At 46.3% G+C, this 20,681-nt stretch overlaps 1 protein-coding gene across 3 annotated transcripts in view; it reads left to right on the forward strand.

Annotated features, from left to right (window-relative positions):
* Positions 1 to 20,681, forward strand: part of NUAK1 (NUAK family kinase 1) — a 72,357-nt gene that overhangs the window by 29,548 nt on the left and 22,128 nt on the right. For all 3 annotated transcript variants that reach the window (XM_027593060.2, XM_027593061.2, XM_027593062.2), the window contains exon 2: positions 3,426 to 3,546. In XM_027593060.2, coding sequence (XP_027448861.1) covers positions 3,426 to 3,546 — 121 coding nt within the window. The remainder of the gene's footprint in view (positions 1 to 3,425; positions 3,547 to 20,681) is intronic.

Genomic DNA, 20,681 nt, shown 5'->3' on the forward strand with positions numbered 1-20,681 from the left:
GTTTCAGCCAGGACTTAGCCATGCCCCTGACCATTAGGCAACCCTGCTTCCCTGCGTGCTGGCCAGTTCATTCCTGGACTTCAGGAAGCAGGCACTGCCTTACATTACAGGAGTACATTTATAGATCTCTGTCTCCGTTTATAAACGACTCTTTAAAAAAAATTTTTTTTATTAACATATAATGTATTATTTGTTTCAGGGGTACAGGTCTGTGATTCATCAGTCTTACACAATTCACAGCGCTCACCATAGCACATACCCTCCCCAGTGTCCATCACCCAGCCACCCCATCCCTCCCACCCCCAACCACTCCAGCAACCTCAGTTTGTTTCCTGAGATTAAGAATCTTATGGTTTGTCTCCCTCTCTGGTTTCATCTTGTTTCATTTTTCCCTCCCTTCCCCTATGGTGGCTCCATAGCGCAATGGATAGAGCATTGGACTTCTATAAACGACTCTTTAAAAACATGAAAACCATTCTTAGTTTTCTGGGTCCTACAGAAACAGGCCACAAGCTGGATTTGGTCACAGGCTGAATATACAGCAAACAAGCAAGAGAATTTCAGATGGTGCGATAGGTCCCAAAGAAGATAAAGTGGGGGCAGGTGTGGCGAGAGGGATCAGGGAGGGCTGCCCTAGGGCATCCTGGAGCTGAAGCCTGAATGAGGAGGTAAAGATGGGCGGTGTGAAGAGCAATTCACACCAGGTCTGCACCGAATGTGAAGTGCTCCACACCCAGCTGCTGTTATTACTGTGGGGTTACTGTGTCCGTGGTTTGCCATTAACGGGCTCTGCAACCTTGGGTGAGGCAGCTCCCTGCTCTTGGGAGTTGAACTGAGAGTCTCCCCCTGGCCCTGACAGTTGCATGGTTCTAAGTGATTTCTAGCATTTGTCTCCGACTGACTTCCCTCCAACCCTTTGAAAGAGGGGGCAGAATGAGCCCTCTTTTACATTTTCAATAGAAAATTCATTGCAGGAAGAGGGAAGCTTTTGTGGAGGGGCAACCACCATGGTTATTAACATTTATGGAGCCCCTTCAGTTTCCTCAGTGCCGAGTGGGGTTTTATTAGAATGTGAGCACTTTCCTTTTCATACTGGGCTGGAAGCATCCCCCTGGCAAACGTACTCCACTGTTGGGGGGAACTGACAAGTGGGCTTACTTTCTTACCCCCCAGAATGTCACCACCCTCCCCTGACCCTGGAAGGGGAAAGAATTTATGCCTCTTGTCATTTGACAATAGGGCCTCCTTGAGGCCAAGTTCAGCCTGCTGCATAATCAAAGGGGTGGTTTCTCCCCTGGCCCATCTTTAGTTCTGGAGGAATGCAGGAGTTGGTCCAACAGCCACCCACATCCTCCACGGCCTGTGTGTGTTCACTGTCTGCTTCCTCCCAGAACAAGCTCTCAAGATCACAGTCCCAGCTCAGACAAAATAAAGCCTTCCAGTCATATCTTTACATTTGACGTAAGCACAGGGAGACTTTTCTTGCTGCATACGGAATGGGGCTGTCGGGAGGGCCTGGGGTGGCTTTGAGCTTGGCACCCCGGTGAAAAGGGGCCTTGAAGATGGGAGCTCATTCATCTCTGGGCAGCCTCCTTTTATGCAGCCTCGGGGTCTGCCTCCAGTCTAAGGGAGGATGGTGCCGGCCCCTGGGTTTACAGCCCAGCGTCCCATGTTTCCGGTCTGCTTTGTCCATTGCTCGGTTCCCCTTGCAGGTAGGATGCCAAAGAAAAACTAAGCAGCTTCCCAGTGTGCCTGTCTCGGTGGTGGTGTCTGACTAGGGTGTTCTTCCTTTTTTGCTCCGGTTCCACTGTCACATCTCTGGTCTGGGCAATCATAACCTAACGGCAGACATCACCCCTGCCCCCCGCCCCTTCCCTTTCTGTCTACCTAGCACCTGCCCACCTGCCCACACTAAGGCTTTTCTCGGGCCTGCCATGTGCCAACACGGAGTTAAGCCCTGGAGATAAAGCAGTGAATTAGATCCCTACTAGTACAGAGCCAAGTGACGACACAAATACTGATTTCATTACAGCTGGGGAGGGTTCTGAAGAGGAGAAAAATGGGGACCTGCCTGTCCATTTCCCCCATTTGCTGGGAGGTCAGCAAGTAGCAAAACAATAATAATGATAATGATAATGATAATAATAATAATAATAATAGCTGCCCAATTCTTACTGAGTTATAGATGGACCAGTTGTATTTTAGAAATGTTTCCATGTATCGTGCTTGGTGGGGACCTGGTGTAAGCCAGAAGATGCTAATGCTCACAGGTGGGAGTGCATTCCTGCTGAGGCTGACAGGCTTCACCCTGTCTTAATCCAGGTGTGGGGATGGCCTGCTGGGAACAAGGAGCCCTTCATGCCTTTGTGATCCAGAGGGATGGGCTAAGTGCCTTTCATCTAGGAGAGGGTGGTCCAGGTGAGAGCTGACATCACAGGAGGACCCCTTTGGAGGGGACTAAGCAGGCTTTTGGAGATGGCAGCACATTGGTTGGCGGGCTTCCTTGTTACCCATGGACACCTTCCCCCTCGAAAGTACTTTTTGCCTCCCTTAGAGCCAGGGTGGATTAAATTACGAAGCAACTTGTTTATGAGCAAAGATGAGTCCATTGGCAAACACGTTTTTCCTTATTAGATTCCCATTGTCTTTTAATGCTTTTTTATTTATGTGTTTCTTTTGAGGAACTGCTCTGTGCGTTGGCCCTGGCAGCTCTCTACAGTTTGCATTTGTAGACATTGGCACGGGAATCTACTGGGGCTGGGCAGGGAGTCTGGCTGTCACTCCCTTTGTTTTGTCCTGATTTTTCTATAGCAGAGCCTTTTTGTCTTGTCACATGTATCAAAGGTCCTTGGACAAGAGGAAGAATGAAGGAAGGATTTGGCCGCTGAGCAATTGCACAAACACAGCATAGGCTGGAGTCTTGAAAGCGTACGTTTGAGCAGAACTGGCCTCGAGAAGCCCCATGCAGTAAAGCTTTTTCTAGTCTTTGCTGCGGCAGCTGCCCGGTGGAGCTGAGTGATACTGATTTCACCCATCCATGTTTAATCATCCAGACCCTGTAAACCGAGCTCTCCTTTTTCCTTTTTTCAAAGGATCAGGATTCCTGGAGTAAATGGATCTGGCCACATGAAGCAGCCTCTGCTTTATGGAAAACAAAAACAAAAACAAAAAACCCCTCAATAAACAAAAAAAAACCAACCCGGCATCCCAAACCCTAGGCTGTTGGAACCTGATGTTTTCTGTTGTTGGGAGAAGGGTGTTTTTGCTATAAATGAAAGACGTGACAGGGGGTATTTCGAAGCTTTGTTTTGGTTATTGTCGGTTCTGCCAACAAGTAACATCTGTATTTATTTTCCAAACTCCCCCAATGGCTGATTTGCATCTGTTTAGTTCTCTGGGTAACATTTCATTTCCTGACTTTATAGGTTGCTATAAAATCCATTCGTAAGGACAAAATTAAGGATGAACAAGACATGGTTCACATCAGACGAGAGATTGAGATCATGTCATCCCTCAACCATCCTCATATCATCAGTATTTATGAAGGTCAGTGATTTTTTTTTTTCCACCCGCGTATCAGTTACCATTTCTCATACCATGGGGCCTGCCAAGATTTTTAGGTAATTGCCCCTCTGGTCAGGAGCCAAGTATTTTTTCCTCATGATGCAAAAATAGCTGGGTGTTATCTCTTATTTGGTTACCTTGAATGCAACCAGACACACGTAGCACAGCTCACTTTGGTCATAAAATAGTTCTGACTGGTGCCGCCTTCTGCCTTCTTGCCAGTTCCTGGTGGTTGCTAAGCAACCCGCCTTATTAAAAGCCGGTAGGGGAGACAGCCACGGTTTCCAAAAAATGGCAGTTTGCTGGGTGACCAGGGTCACGGTGGATCCATTGTCAATGTCGTTCTCCAACGCAGTTGCCCCAGTGGTGGAGTCATGAGTTATTCCAAGTGGAGGCTCTCTGAGTTGGGAATCATCTTTGAGCAGGTCCCGGAAATACCAAGAAAGAGAGGGATCTCTTGGTGGGGCAGATGCTTCACTGATGGAATCCAAGTTGTAGTCCATGTTTGTAGGAGAGTGGGGCCAGGAGAAAGTTACAAAAATGCTCGTGCTGGGCGCCTGGGTGGCTCAGATGGTTAAGCGTCTGCCTTCAGCTCAGGTCGTGGTCCCGGGGTCCTGGGATCGAGTCCCGCATCGGGCTCCCTGCTCCTTGGGAGCCTGCTTCTCCCTCTGCCTCTCCCTCTCTCTCTCTCTCTCTTCCTCTCTCTGTCTCTCATGAATAAATAAATAAAATCTTTAAAAAAAAAAGACTTATCTTAAAAAAAACAAACAAACAAAAATGCTCGTGCTTCAACTTGTTACTCCTTCCTGGGAAGAAATGGCGAGTATAAACTTCCTATAGCCTATGTCTCTCTCTTTTTTTAAATCTGTAAAAAGAATTACTCAAGCAATATGTATTTGTTGCAGAAATGATTGAAATACACAATTTAAAATTTCAAAATAATTTGTTCTAACCCCCCATTTGATAAATAGCACTCTAGCTATATTTATATTTTTATCTATCTCTCTATATCTGTGTATGATTTTTATCCAAAGTTAGAGCATACTGTTTATACTGTTTTTTGACTTAATTTTTTTTTTTCATGTTTTATATCCTCTACCTTTTCCTGTGTCAATAGATATTCCCTGTAAGGACATTTTAAAAGGCTTTATAGTGTATTCCATTTATGGACGTACCATAACTTATTGGATCTAATTTCTTTTGTTAAACATTTAAGTTGTTTCAAATTTCTGGTGATTATAAGTAGGGCTTTTGTGACCCTCCTTGTAATCGTTTTTATATTCATTTCTGATAATTATTATTTTTTTGTCTTATGAAAATTTTTCTAGGCTTGGACTAACTGAGTCAGAGTGTTTCTCCAGAATATTTTTAAATAAATGGTTGAGTCAGAAAACTGAACCTATTTTTAATTTGGTCTCATCATAGTATTTTTAATTATGGTCTGATCATAATACGTTTACACAGTAATGGCTAAGAGGAAACCAGATGGTAACCTGAAAGTTTTTTGATATCTATCTTAACTTTTCCTTCTTCTGGTTCCCTGCTGTTTTTGGCCATTTTTTCTCCCTGTTTCTTCTATTTTTGCTCCTCATCTAGAAGTAAATGTTGGTAACAATTTTTTTTATCTTGATTTTTCTAAAGCTCATTTTTGGAGCCCTTGGGGAGAGGATGCTTAAGGGAAATTTTCATTCACTCAATCATGTATTCATTCCACAAACATCTCTTGCAGGGATTCTCAAAGTGCAGTCTCTGAACCGGTAACATCCATATAAATTGGGCTGTTAGAAATGCAGATTCCAGGGCCTCACTGAAGACCTGCTGAATCAGCAGCTCTGGGGGTGGGGCCCGGCAGTCCATGTTTTAACAAGTGTGGGAACTACTGGTCTACCGAGTGATCGTGTTAAGCACCGTGTTCAGTGTGGTTAGAAACTGAAAGAGACAACAGGCTATGGATCTCCTATTCGAGGCACCCTACAAGGCATGACAGAAGAATGTTACGTAGATATGCAAGCAACATATTCTGGGACCATAGAGTCCTGGAGCTTAGAAGTTTTTGTGGCATATAGGCTGGGCCTTGAAGGAGTTATTTTGAGGAAGAATTGGGGAAAGTAGAATTCCAGGTTAAGAAAACAAATCTGAATATGTCTGCAAATGAGAGGAACTTCTAGAGGTTAGAAATGAGTGGGGATACACAATGCAGGAGGAGAGTGAGTTTTATACAATTCTGAGTGTTTTTGCTCCCTGTGGCCTGGTTACCATGGGAACCTGAAGGTACCTGTGAAGGATGACCTCCACGGTGTGGACCAGTGTGCTGTGTTTGGGATTTCTTGGCGTAGAGAAGGACCCTTGCTTTTAACTTTGAAAATAGATACCACATAATTTAAAGTTCTTTGGGTGACTAGAAATAATTTCTATCGAGGCCTCAGGTGGGAGCTTGGGCCTCAGTTCATAAAACCCTATCATCACCAGGTTTTGGGGGAAAGAGCTTGAGTTCTCACATCAGGCTCTTGGGTTTTAGTCCCAAATCCTTCACTGTGGCCTTGACATGAGACTTTGGGCAAGCTGGAGGGCCTTTCAGGGCCTCAATATCTATACCTGTAAGATGCAGATAACAGTTCTACCTCTTTCTTTGGGTTGTTGGTAGGATTAAATTAGATGATACAGGTTCTGGTAAGCTCAAAAAAGATAATTATTGTGAAGACAGTATGATCATTACAAGTGGTTCCTAACTTGGTCCATTGGCAAGGGTCAGTGGAACTTCAGGGTGTTTGTAAGTCCTCTGGAATATTGTATAGTTGCCTTGTCCGATATAGAAGCCACTAGCTATAGATGGATATTTAAATTAAAATTAATAAAATAAAATAATTAAAAATTCAGTTCTTCAGTCCCACTAGCCACATTTCAAGGGCTCCATAGCCACTTGTGGCTAGTGGCTGCCATATTGGACAGTATAGATACAGAACTTTTTCATCATTGCAGGATAGGACCATGCTGGTGTATAATGTTTTAGATGTTGAGTGCATGGGTTAATTTTTTTCTGAGGAGAGGGTGCATAGCTTTCATCAGATTGTCAGAGGGATTCTTGACCTCAGATAGGTTAAAGAAAAATCTTTACTGCTATCAAGTATTTTGTGACCTGCAGAATACCATACAAATAAAATGTATTGTTTTTATCCAGAAAATTCTCAGGGACATGAATATGGCTTTTTTTTTCTTTTCATTTCTTAGAAATCTCTGGTTTCTGTTCTGTTCTCTTTCCCTTCTCCCACGCAAGTTCTGTTTCTCCCACATCCACTAAATAACTGTGGAGGAGGGCAGCTCCAGTCTCTTCCCTGGAGGTTTGGAGCAGGGGATTGCCAAGGCACTGGTCCAGCTCCTACCTCTCTAACTGCGACCCCACAGTCCCCAGGGTCTTCTGACTTTATCAGCTTTACTGCCCGGGACGCCAGGACCAGGGCCCTGAGAGTGAAATTAGACCTCCCGAGGTCATCCATGGAATTCTGTATGGTTGACAAAGCTCCCCCACCTCGAGCCTCAGTCGATCCCTGCAGCACACCTGTGGGAGGGGCAGGCCAGGTGTCCCATTTTGCAGCTGTGGAGACTGAGGCCCTGGAAACGTTAAGATGCACTGGGTGTATTAGTTCGCCAGGGCTGCCACAACAGAATACCATGGGCTGGGTGGCTTGCACAACAGAAATGTGTTGTTTCTCAGTTCTGGAGGAGACTAGAAGTCCGAGATCCGGGTGTCAGAGGGTAGCTTTCTTCCAAGCCTCTCTCCTTGGCTTATAGATGGCTCTCCCCACGTCTTAATGTGCTGTCCCCTCTGTGTCTGTGTCCAAATTTCCCCTTTTTATAAGGGGAATCCCTATAAAATCCAGTGTGACTGGATTAAGGGCCCACCCTGATGTCCTCATTTAACCTTAATTATCTTTTTAAAGGCCCTGTATCTGAGTAGGGTCACATTCTGAGGTATGGGGCATTGGGACTTCGACACATGAATTTGGAGGACCCCATTCAGTTCATGACCCCATTCAGTGCCATGGCTCGCTGGTGGCCCTGGCACACAGGCCTCCTGACCTCATTTGATTTTTCTTCCACCGGGCCTCCGCCCTATGTCTCTGATTTTGTGTCTTGTTCTGCTGGCTCCGCAGCCCACCTGTGCGCCCCAGGCATCCCCTTTTCTCTCCTTCTAGGCCCCCTGGTGTGGTAGGGGCAGTGCGGTGGCCGCAGTGGTGGGGGGGCCGAGTCTGAGGTCTCTCGGCCAATCGCTGTGTGAAAGGGAACCTTCTCCCTGGAAGCTGATTGGTTGTCTAGCCGACCAATCAGGAGCCTTCGCTGGGCGCAGCGATGCGCAGATTTTGCTGAATGAACTGGCTGTTTGGACGTTAGCCAAGTGAACGGAAGGAACTGTGGAAGAACCTTACGAGTTCTTCAGCCGGGACTTCTGTGATTTAAAATACACGCACGCATGCGCACACGCACACACAGTAGTAGCAGGCGCAAAAGCAACAACATGGCAAAGCAAGGATGCGTCTGACACTGTGTCTTCAGGAACAATGCTCAGAGGAGGGAAGGAGCTCGTGTCGGCAGAAGTGACAGAGGGTCGGTGAGGCTGAGCGAGCGAGTGAGTAGGAGGGTGGTGGAGAGAGGAGGTCAGGGAGGGCCAGATTTGGACCAGGTTGGCTAAGGAGAGCTGTGGGTTTTGTACCAAGAATAGGGCAAAGCCACAGATTTTGAGGAAGAAAGTAGCTTTTATTTACACTTTAAAATAGTACGAATAATAGCTAGGAGTTACTGAGTTTTACCCTGTACTAGGATGTGTGCTTGTATTATCTCAGTTAGTCCTTATGTCCATGAAATGCAACTGTTAACATCCCTTTTTTATGGTAAGGAAATTTTGTCTGAGAGGCTAAATACATTTCCCAAAGTCACACTAAGAAGTGGGAGATCTGAGTGCTGAACCTAGTCACTCTGAAGCTGGTGCACCTAAGACAAGCCAGGTCATTTGGTGGTCTGCAGTGACCCCTAACTGGGGGCAAGCATTATTCTGGACCCTGTGATACAGAGAATTCTTGGTGTTCGCGGGTGTTGTTGTCTGAAATACATGAGAGCGTTAAATGCCAGCTTTGTGGCTATTTTAGAAAATATTTCTACATACATCTCAGGAAGAAGCTTGGGGCCCAAATCTGGTCAACTCAAAGATCACGTGTTTTCTAAACTGCAGTCCATGGAAATGTAAGTTATTTGTACATTATTCAGGGTACCCACAGGCTCACGAAATCTGCGACTTCACTGAATTAGCGCTGCTCTTCACCAAATCTCAAAAATAATTCTTTTCAAATGTTTCTCAAACCAGACCCTGGGGTTACTCTCCTATTGACCTATGGGTGAAGGTGAGTAACCCTCAAGTTTGTCGACTCTGTGTAAACAGAAACCATAACTGGTTTCTAATGCTAAGTAAATAAAAGAGGATAGACATACACCTTCTAGTGTGTGATACTAAGGGTAACAACGTAACAGAGAGAAAAAAGGAAGAAAGAAATCTCTGGCACCATCTCTGAGATGGACCCCTGTTTCCAGTCAAAGGAATTCCATTCTCTCAGCAGGGTGGGAACTGACAATATGGAAAGAACAGCTGAAAAGGAAGTGCCCACCAGAGCTTTCAACTTGGCTGCCTAGGATGGAAGAGATAAAAACAGTTTTTGCCTGAGGTTCTGATTTCAGGACTGGAGTGCAAACATCAAAGGCACATTGTCTCGCCCTGGCTTCCCCTTTGAAAGCCTAGGAGACACAAACTGCAAAATCTCTAGAATGAACGTTTTGCCACACAACACTTTAGGGAAACTTAGCACCCCATCTGGTAACAGTCCCGCTGGGGAGGAGGGAGGGTAATGAAAAGGTGGGGGAGTGAGTGGGGGAGATTCTGCTGGTGCCTTCACTTGTATGCCCTTGGTTTTTGTTCCTGGAAATCTCTCTTCCTGGCCCTGCAAGATTTCATCCCTTCATTGACCCTTTGCATTGCGGTATGTTAGAATGGGCCCACCCTTTCATCACGTCCCCTGTCTTAGGTAAGGGTGATCCTGGCTTTCTGGAACAAAGTGGGAAGCCTATTGGACATTGGTCAGCTGTGATCTCTCACCTTTGGAAGAGTTTATGAAACTTAAAAAAGCCAAATGAAACAAACAAACATGCCTCGCTTGATAAGCCTGTGTGTCTTGTGAGCTTTAAACCTGCTGCCTAGGAGAAGATGTAAAGGAGTCTGTATTCTAGAAACTTCCCTGAATTCCTACCATAAAGACGCTTTGGATGAGTTTTGTTTTTTTTTTTAGATCAGTGAAAAGTTCCTTCCATCTTCCTGGAAGTATACATTACAATGTGCTTTTCTGAGCTACCTGTGTCTCCTGAGAATTTGATAGAGTTTTCTGGAAGGGCATATGGTTCTTGCCTGGTGGTGAAAATCACTGCTCTAACAATCCAGCCAGAGATGCAGAGGAGACACCAAGAGGCAGGGCCTGTGCAAAAGCCTAGAGGCTGTATTGTGAGCTGTAAGCTTGGATGACAGGGCATTCCACCTCCTGCCTTCTCCTGCCCCTCAACTTTTGGTCAGGGGCAGTGGGGCTGGTGCAAGACACATCCACAGGGTCTAGCAGAGGTCCCAGAGTCACAAAGTGTGGCTGCCCCTGCAGAGTAACCCCTTGAGAATGGCAGGACCCTGATCAACTGCCCAGCAATGCATGTGAGCCACGGTTCTCAGAGGGACTCTGGAGCTGCAGTGTCTGTGTTCCTTGGGCCCACCCTAGATCCATGTGTGGAATAACCAGCCTTCCGGGTGACTCGAAAGCACTCTCAAGTTTGAGAACCACCGTGTTAGAGAAACAGCTGCTCCATGGAGCAGAAACCAAGGCAGGGCTCATTTCTAGCATCCATTATTTGGAAATACCTACAGTCGAAGCAGTTCACGTTTTTCTTCTCAGGTCAAGTGCCCCAACCCAGCCTTCTCAGCCAGCAAGCAGATTCTGACTGAGGCCTTTTCGAAGGCAGGGGATGGCTGAATTGATCTGACAAGGGCTGTTAGTCATTAATTCTACCCAGTGTTCTCATTCATTCATGTGATCACTCATTGCTTTTACAAAAATATATTGAGTACTTACGTCCCAGGCAGGTATTGTTCTAGTAGGATGAGTATATGTTTTATTGTCCCAAGCAGGCTTCGATTTGAGTGAGCCAACTGCTCTTCCAGTTGCTATTATGTGACCTTGGGCCAGTGAATTAACCAGTCTGAGGGTCAGTTCTCTTACCTATAAAATGGGACCAATAGCTCGCTACTTTCTACATAAACTTGTGAGGATTAAATCAGATAAGGAAAAGATCGCTAAGCACAGCGGCAGGTACATGCTCAATAAATAATACTGGTTATTCCTGCTGTGATGTTTAGGGCTCTGAGAGGTCCTTAATGGCTGGAGTATCACCCTCTTTTGGGAGGAGTTAGAAGAGAAGGTCGCGGCCAGATTGCCTACCCCAGTGATACTGAGCGCTGGATACACATTAAAATCTCATGGGACATCTGTAAAAAATGCTGATGCCTGAGCCTCCCCCCTGGGGATTCAGATTTAATTGGCCAGACTGAGAAATACGGACTTAATCCTGCAACGAAGAGGAAATGAGCCCTGCTCTCAAAACTTGTCTTGGTCTGATCATTTGTCATCAGTGAATTCCAGAGAAGAAAGTGTGTCTGGCAGCGATCACCAGCGAGCAGTGAGTGATACCTTTGGGCTTGGGTTTCCTTACTTAGCCATTTGGTTGCTGCCCTCATCAGGGACTCAGAGCCCCATGAAACAGTTTGTTGAACTTGGCAAAGTGGTGTATTATGCTTGTGTTTACTCTTTTGAACCCATGGCAAATCGCTGAGCATTTTAACACACTCCCCTTGCTGCCAGATCCACAAATTCCACACGAAGTCTCTGCAGGCTGGATCCAAAAGGAAGGACTCGCCCTGGTTAATAACACAGCACCAGAGTTTCCTTCACTTTTAGTCACAGGCACGAGCTCTTCAGCTGTGAATCTGTCCAGCCACGTTTCTAATGAGTTTCCTATTAAGTTAGCTGTTTGACCTTCAAGTGTATTATTTTCATTGTTTTCATTTGATTACACCCAGGTCATTTTTCTAGAGGCTGGAGATTAGAAATAAAACAACTAAAAACGAATGCTACTCCCTGGTTGTCCTGCCTCGCCCTCTTGGGTTTCCTGGAATTCAGTATTTTCTAGTGTCTCAAATAATACCACTTGTATTTGAACTTAATTTCTAAAGAAAAGAAAATGGAACCGTGTTGTCTGGTAATAGAGGATCTTTTGAATTTAAGTGTGATGGCTCTGTTAATTTGCCTCGGTGGTTAACAGCATGCATTGAGGAAGGCTTGTGGGGTATGGAAGAGGCCCACTCCCCAGATGATTTCTGACAGTGGGTTCATCTGGCAAGGGTGGCTCTGAGGTTGAGATCCATGCATTGGAACACCACTGGTGTCTGAAGAATGGACCCTAATTAGGAGAGCTAAGCTTGCCTCCACCTCGGGCTTGGCTGCAAGTCTTTTGATGTCCGGAGTCTTAGTCTACTTCTCTGTTCTCCCGCCTCCCTCTCATCCCTCAAGGGAACACATGTGATCTCAGGTGTAGATTTTGCCAATACATATATCCTTAATAAACCTGGATTTGATTCAGGCATGACTAAGACTTGCTGCCTATTAATAACAGCCTAACACACAGACGCATGCTGTGATAACCTTCACAATGAGGATCGGTGGTCTTCACCTTAACAGATGAAGAAACTGAGGCTCAGAAAGTTTAGGTAACTTGCCAAGGTCACTCAGCTGGTAAGTGGCAGAGCCTGGATTTGAACCCAGGTAGCCTGGCTCCGGGAGTCAGGCTCTTAACAACAACACTGTGTTTGCACGATGAGGTGGACCAGAATTTAGGGTTGACAGGATTAGTCCTGAGCCATACACGGTGGGGTGAGCAATGGCTAGAAGCATAGCTGTGATAACCACCAGGCTGCCTTTTCCACCCTGGCCGCTGGGAAGGGTGGGATGAGCCCCTGTAGCAAAGCGTTCTGTGGGGTGGGGAACAGTAAGGCCTTCTTTAAAGGGGATGGATTTCTACCACATTGATTGCCTGAACTGGAGGAGCCTGCTTTTTCTCAGAGTTCACCGAGTCAAGTGCAAGAGCGTTAGCGTGAGCCTGGGGTGGTTCTGAGGTGTTCCAACCAATTGTCAGTGCTCTTAGATTCAGGATGGCGTGAGTGTGTGTGTGAGACAAAAAAGCCCAGACAGAGCAATAAAGAAAATGATCAGGGAGACTGTGGGGTGTGGCTAATGAGTGTGTGGTGATGGTTGATGGGGCGCATCACCTCACAAGCCTGCTTGTTTCCATGGAAATACCCCAGGGATGGTTGTGGAAGGAGAATGGAATCCAACGGCTGGACCAACATGGTGCCATTGATTCTCTCTCCCATGTAGCTCCTTCCTTTATCCTGGCCACATCCCCTGCCCTCCTAGGATTTGTTATTGGGCCCCAAATAGCACTGATGGTCTTAGCGGGAATGAATGGTTCTTGGCAAGACATCCGCATCCCTCTTCCGCAGGGAGCTTGTATACTTTCTTACTATTTCTTCTGCCTTCTGTGGAGTCCACTGCTGGTAGTGGGTGGCCTGGTTGGCTGTGGTTCTCCTTGCATATGCCAGCCAACATCCAGAGAGAGTTTTGGTTTAAGAAAAGACAATTAGTGAACGAAAGAGCCTTTCATTGTCCAAACCAGGAAACACATTGATTCCACTCGGACCAACTCATTGGCTGTGGGAGAACTGCCAGCCCAGTATAACTTTCTCAACTCTCACTGCCATGGGCTTTCAGACTTAAGGGATCAGAAGACCATTTTGTGAAGCCCTGAGCCTGTGAGGTGCTTGAAATTTAGTTCTGGGGAGGAAACTCTTGAAAAATGGATCTTGCATTGACTAAAGGACCTAATTAGGTTGCAGACAGTTCTTGCAAAGGAAAGACCACTCCATTTCTGAAATGAAAAATAAGCTACTTTCCATGAGGATCGTACGACCTTTAACAGAAGCACACCCCTGAGGAGTGGAATGGTCCATCTCTCTGAGGTTTTGGGAAGGCAGTAAAAATGCTGTCATGTGGGGAGGCAACCCCATGGAAAGAATGAACTAATTTGACTGAAGGCAAAGGCATGAGGAGAATCCTGACTGGTCCACTCTAGGCCATTGGCTTTTTTGCTTAAAACCAACAATTGAATCTTCCTCTTCCGAGGTTACATGTAAACCAGAAAGACATCCTCCTTTTTTTGTAACCTGCTGTCCATGGAGCATCTCGTAAAGGGATTCCCACCCTCTCCCTTCCCAAGCCCGTTTCCTTCCAAGTGGCATCGTGAGTTTGGTTCTAGAATGGCTGGCGGACGGTTAAAATCCCAAGATCTCGTCACTCATCAGCCTTTCTCCCAGGCCAGAGCATTATTTTGTAATCCTCATTTGCTCAAGTTATACAAGTTGTGTTATTTGCCCCGGGGGCAACAGGAGGGAGTCATTAGGAGTTGGGTAATTAGCGTGGTTGGGAAAGCAAGACAATCAGAAGGCAGAGCTGGACCGTCAAACTGAACATCTGATGAAATTCAGAATTAATTTGGAGAAGTAGCCGTTGCTATAGGAACCAATCCCCACTCTCCCTTGAAATGGAAAATAAACAGAAAACAAGAGAAATCATTCAAGTTGGTGTCTGGGAAGAAGGCCTTTCTTTCTGTGGGACAGTAGAAGAAAGCAGAGTCTGGATATCGGTCTATGCGAAAACAATGGTAAAACCATCTCAGTTGAGCAAAACCCAAGGCATTTTGGGTGGTTCAGCTGCATGCTTGTTTCTCTAGGAACTTTCTTGGGCCATGTGCATTATCTCCCTGATTCTGATCATCTAGGTCCTTAAAGTCTGTATCATACAGGTTAACACTTGATTTATTTTATAAACACTACTGGTGGTATCCAGCTACATTACAATGCCTCCAGGACAAAGACTGTGCCTTCTGTTGCATTTGTATCCCCTTCAACACAAAGCAGAAAATGCTCCAGATTGATTAAAAAAAAAAAAAAAAAGCATTTTCAGAAAAAAACAGTGATGCTGGTCTCTTTAACAAAGGAGACTCTTTATTGAGTATTACGTAAGGAAAGTAAATGGATGATGGAGGAAGGTAGTAGGGAGTTGTGGGAAGAGTAGAAGCTTTTGGGTCACATACATTTGGGATCAAATCCTTATCGGTTATCTGCCCAACAGAAATGCATAGAGATGAACATTGAAAGAATGTTTATAGCAGCACTATTCGTAATGACCCCCACCTGGAAACAACCCAAATATACCCATCAACAGTAGAATGGATACAGCCTTGCTACATTCACACAACGGGGCACTCTACAGCAACAAGAGTGAACAGTCTTCCATTACATGGAACGAACATGGGATCATTCTTACGTTGTTGAGCTAATGAAGCCCGACACAGAGGAATATATTCAACATGATTCCATTTTTAGACAATTGGCAAAATTTATCTATGGTACTGACTTATAGTCATCCTTTTCATGGCATTGGCTTATATATATCCTTGGGGAGATGGTTAGTGAGAGAAAGAGGAACGGAGAAGGTGGGCCGTGCTCGGTGCTGGCCATGTTGTTTCTCCATCTGATTGCTGGTTCCCTATTTATGAAATAGGGGATTGTTAGGATTAAATGTGACAATCCATGGCGTGCAGTAATTGTTCAATACGTGTTATCTATTGTTACCACAAATAAGCCTTCTGAGGAAGGAGCGATCACTCTCTGGCATGGAAGGCTCTCGGGAAGAAGGGTGCTCTGGGCTATTTCATAGGCCCAGGATCCTGGGGGCTGCCCTGTGCCTTGTCCCATCTATTTATTGTTCTTGGCGACATTTGGGCCCATCTGGCTCCTCCCCCACAGAGCTCCTTGTGGGCATTCAGGGCCTCGGTGGCTCATTCATACATAGCCTGCCTCTCCTTTCTTGTCCCTTAATTCCCAGCACCCGCCAACTGCTGGTGGTTCTGCTCCTGTTTCTGCCCTTGCCCGTGCTGCTCCCTCTGCCTGGCCTGCCTTTCCCACTCTTCCCCTAGTAAAGTCTTCTCTCGGTATCCCCAGTGCCAGTTCCATAGCGGGTACTTTATACAAGTGTATTGTTAGAACTCAAACCTGGGTCTGCAGTGCATGGACATGGCCCCTGCGCTGCGGGCTGACTCAAGCTGAGCTAAGTTTCTATTCCGGGTTTTGATTTTCCTGGTAGGCCTGGCATGTCAAGGGCCATAGTTTTCCTTACCATTCTGGAGCCACCGGGCTTCTGGGTAAAGCTGTCTGGCCAAGAGACACAGGCTTTCATTTTTCAGAAAGGAAACCCTTCCCAACTGGTGGAAAATAAGCTTTTGCTTAGTGACTAATAACATAAACACAGACAAGATTTCTGGGCTTATAAATAACCAGTTGTAAAAGTGCCCAAGGGAAGCGGCCCCTTTTGCCAGAAGAATGGCCAAGAGGGTTCCTGTCACCTCACTGATAGTGACCTTAGCGTGGGCAAGGAGCCTTGGGCCAGGAGTGTGGAAGCTGGTCATTCTTCAGGAGAAATTCCCAAGGCCTTGCTCTTAAACATTAGAAATCCTTGGCTATTCTGGAAAAATAATAGTTGGTCTCTAAGGCCCTTCCTGCTCGAAAATTTCGTGATTCTGAGGCAGCCACAGCATATTTTATTTTTTTTAATTTATTTTTATTTTTTTAAATGTGCAAGTGTTTCTCAGAAGTAGGCATTCTTTTTTTTTTTTTTTTGATTTATTTATTTATTAGAGAGCACGTGCATGCGGGGCAAGGAGGAGGGGCAGAAGGAGAGGGAGAGAGAATGAAACCCAAGCAGACTCCGTGCTGAGCACTGAGCCAGGCTCAATCCCACCACCCTGAGATCACCACCCGAGCTGAAACAAGAGTCAGACACTTAACTGACTGAGCCACCCAGGTGTTCCAGCCATAACACGTTTTAAAGAGTGATGGCAGTAGGGAGAGAAAAGTCTTAGGGTTTTGTTTTGCAGAAGCTGGCTAAGAGGCAGATGAGTAATTCTGAGGATAGCTCCCCTTTATTGAGCACTGGCAAAGGCACCATCCTGAAAGAGCAGGACCCGTGAGCTCACCGAGGGCCCTGCATCTGACTGATGAGGAGACCGAGGTTCCGGGGGGTCACATATATGTAAAATGGTGTAGTGGCTAGGAGAGTGGCATGTGTGGTCAGACTATGGCCCTAGGCCTGGCTCCGCCTTGGACTCGCTCTGTGGCCATGGTGGTTACTAACCTGGTTGTACTCAGAATTTCTCACGTGTACAGTGAGGATACTCATAGGAACAAAGCCATAAGACATAATTCATGCAAAGTGCTTATTAGCTCAGAGTCTGCACATAGTAGGCCTTCAGTAAGTGTCACTGTTATCAGGAAGGACTGGAAGCTTCATACCTAACACCATGGGACCTCCTTGATGAATCATTGATGTACCAAGTCTAGAACTGCTATTTGCATTTAGTTAATTGAGGGTTACAATGAGGGCCTTGACTGTGAGGAGTGGCTATGCTGCTTCCTGTGGGAAGGGTGGTGGTGGGGTCCCAGAGCCCCACGTGGCCACTTGGACAGGTCTCTCACCTGGCTGCCCGTGAGCCCTGCCTATCATCTCCACCCATTGTTTACCGGATTGGCTCCCCGTTAGTTCCTCTGGATGTCAGGAAGGATGTTGAAATGGCCAAATCAACCTGCAAAACTCAGAGTCAAAGAAACCAGACCGTCCAAGGGCAATCAGGTATTAGCATTGTCCAAAAAACGTTTGGCCGATGCTTGATCACAGGCACTTTTTTTCTTCCAGAATATCTTGCAGGACCCATGCTCCATGGCACGCGCATCTGGAACACTGTTCCCCAGCCCCCTCTGAATACAGAAAGTCAGCTGAGGGGCAAGAGAGAAAAGGCAGGAAACCAGCGAGGATGGAGATTCAGAGCAAGGGGTGCGCGGGAACATCAGACTCGAGCACAGAATCAGGATGTATTTATTTTAGAGGTGGGCCTAGCCGGACTCACTGATGGAGGCTCCTCACGTAGTAAAATATTTGGTCTTGAGACGAATCGTGTTTATCTCTGCTTGATACCAGGCGAGCCAGTGGGAAAGGGAGGGCTCCTGTCATCGCAACAGTCCTTTTGTCTGCCTGAGACCAGAGACCCGTACGTTCTGATAGTCACTGAAGGGACCGGTGACTTTGGCCTCCTTTAGGGACACGTCAGACCTTTTGGGGGTGTGAACCTCCTTGTTTACTTCTCTGTCAAAGTCCTTTCCCTCTTTCTTCCTCCCCCACTTTTTAAAATTAGAAAGCCCGCCACCCTCTCCTGGGCCTAGCACTCCATCATTTTCAGAGCCTGAGCCAGGCACCCCGAGGCGGTTTTGCAGTTTCCAAAGTTTATTGTTAATGAAAAGGGCACAACAGGCTGAAATCCCTGGCAAGAGCCAAAGCTGCAGGGTACACCGAAGCCAGCAGACGCAGGAGCAGCCAATTTTATCTGGCCGTTCTCTTTCCTCCTCTCCTTCCCCCTTCCCTTTATCAGAGAGGTTTGGCTGGACCTGAAGGAGCCAAGGAGGAACTGGAGGGGCTTGAGCTTCTAACAGCCAGTGACAAGGTGTGGGAGGACAGAGGACCCAGGCCTGGGCGTGTTCCAGTTCAATTCCATTCTCACTGAGTGTGTCTAGGAGTCTGGCTCAGTGCTAAGGCCCTGGGGTCCAGTAATATCAATAGTAACAATAATAGCTAATGTCACTGGGTGCATGCCGTAAGTGTAGGCCTTGTTCTAAGCATTTAACACACCCAATAGCAATAAACACTCCCAGCAGTTCTAAGAAGTACTTACTAGTATTATTTACATTTTACAGTTGACAAAACTGAGGCACAGAGAGGGCAAGCAACTCCCCCAGAGTCACACAGCAAGTAAGAGGCAGATCCAGGAATCCTACTTAGGAGGGTCTGATTCTAAAACTAAACTTTCTACATGTAAAAGTCCAGACTCACAGTCCAGGCAGAGGAATGGATATGTAAACCAGCAAATAAATCCATGCAGTTTGAAAGGGCTATCATACAAGTATTGAGTAGCACAGTGCGAGGCAGAGGGAGGCAAAATAGAAGCCATATTTGAGCTTAACCTTGACAGGTTGGAATTTCCGCCACAGGTAAGGCAGGTAGTAAAGGCAGAGGGGAGGAGGTGGGAAACAGCAGTGTGTGTGTGTGTGTGTGTGTGTGTGAGAGAGAGAGAGAGAGAGAGAGACAGGGAGACAGAGACAGAGACTGTGAGAAACAGCAAATGGTCCAGCCTTAGTGGACATCGGGGGCCTGATGGAGGACAGTGGAAGCTGATGAGACAGAGGGATGTAGGCAGGGATTCTTTTTTTTTTTTTTTTTTTGTGGAAGACACCAGAGATATTTTATTTTTTTCCCTTTAAATTTTTTTATTGTTATGTTAATCACCATACATTACATCATTACTTTTTGATGTAGTGTTCCATGATTCATTGTTTGTGCATAACACCCAGTGCTCCACGCAGAACGTGCCCTCTTTAATACCCATCACCAGGCTAACCCATCCCCCACCCCCTCCCCTCTAGAACCTCAGTTTGTTTTTCAGAGTCCATCGTCTCTCATGGTTCGTCTCCCCCTCCGACTTACTCCCCTTCATTCTTCCCCTCCTGCTATCTTCTTCTTTTTCTTTTTTCTCAACGTATATTGCATTATTTGTTTCAGAAGTACAGGTCTGTGATTCAACAGTCTTGCACAATTCACAGCGCTCACCACAGCACATACCCTCCCCAGTGTCTATCACCCAGCCACCCCATCCCTCCCACCCCCCACCACTCCAGCAACCCTCAGTTTGTTTCCTGAGATTAAGAATTCCTCCTATCAGTGAGGTCATATGATAATGTCTTTCTCTGATTGGCTTATTTCACTCAGCATAACACCCTCCAGTTCCATCCACATCGTTGCAAATGGCAAGATCTCTTTCCTTTTGATGGCTACATAATATTAGGCAGGGATTCTTTAGGAAGGATCTTGGATATCCTACAAAGGTTTTTATGCCATGTCCCTTGGGAGGGATGGGTTTCAAAATAATTATTTATTTTCTCTTTGCTCAAAGGACATCTATGTGAAAGCCCAAAGTAGGAAACGGATAGCAATGGGGTGGCTTTGGTGGAAGGGATGCTGAGGACCTAGCTAGCACCTGTGCTCTGTGGCCTCCCCGAACCCGCCCCTATGGGCATCTGCCTGGCTCTTCCTCCCATGGACTCAGTCCAGCCGAATGTGAGCATCACGGCTAGAGTGTCAGAGTCGGTGAGAGAGAAGGATTTACAGGCATTTGGGAAAACAATTTCCATGGTGGTGTGGGGGTTGCGTGGGAAGGGGCCGAGGCAGGGAGCCCAGCTTGGGGTGATTGCAGTGGTCCTCACATGCCACCAGGCTGTGGCATCACAGGTCCCCATCCACGCTGGAAGCCGGAGATGAGCCCCGTCCAGTCTGGAGGGCTCAGCCACACTGTGCAAGTCTCTTAACTTCTCCAGGCTTCAGTGTCCCCATTTTACTAGTGGTAAAATTAGTGGTATTTCCCTGAAAGTTTGTTGCAAGATCTAAATGAGTCAGTACATGTCAGGTACTCAAAACCTTACAGGAGGCTGGCACATAGTAATTATTTCCTGTAATTGTCCGAATGTACTTAGGAAGTTTTGAGTTCACTCATTTGATAATTGTGACTTGAGCCCCTCGGTCAGCGTTCTGAGGGCTGGGGAGGCATCCGTGAATGAAATAGACCAACCCTCATTTACACTCTAGTAAGCGAGAAGAACTAAATTAATACACAGAATACACAGAAGCGGGCTAGGATGGATCCATGGGATCACACAGGACCTGCTGGGCCAATTTGGAACACTGGGTTTTATTTTGAGTGAGATGGAAAGTCTAGAAGGTTTTGAGCAAAGAGGTGACAAGTCCAGCTACCCATTTTTGGGTTCAGAG

The sequence above is a fragment of the Zalophus californianus genome, chromosome 9, assembly GCF_009762305.2.
Source record: "Zalophus californianus isolate mZalCal1 chromosome 9, mZalCal1.pri.v2, whole genome shotgun sequence".
Lineage (NCBI taxonomy): Eukaryota > Metazoa > Chordata > Mammalia > Carnivora > Otariidae > Zalophus > Zalophus californianus.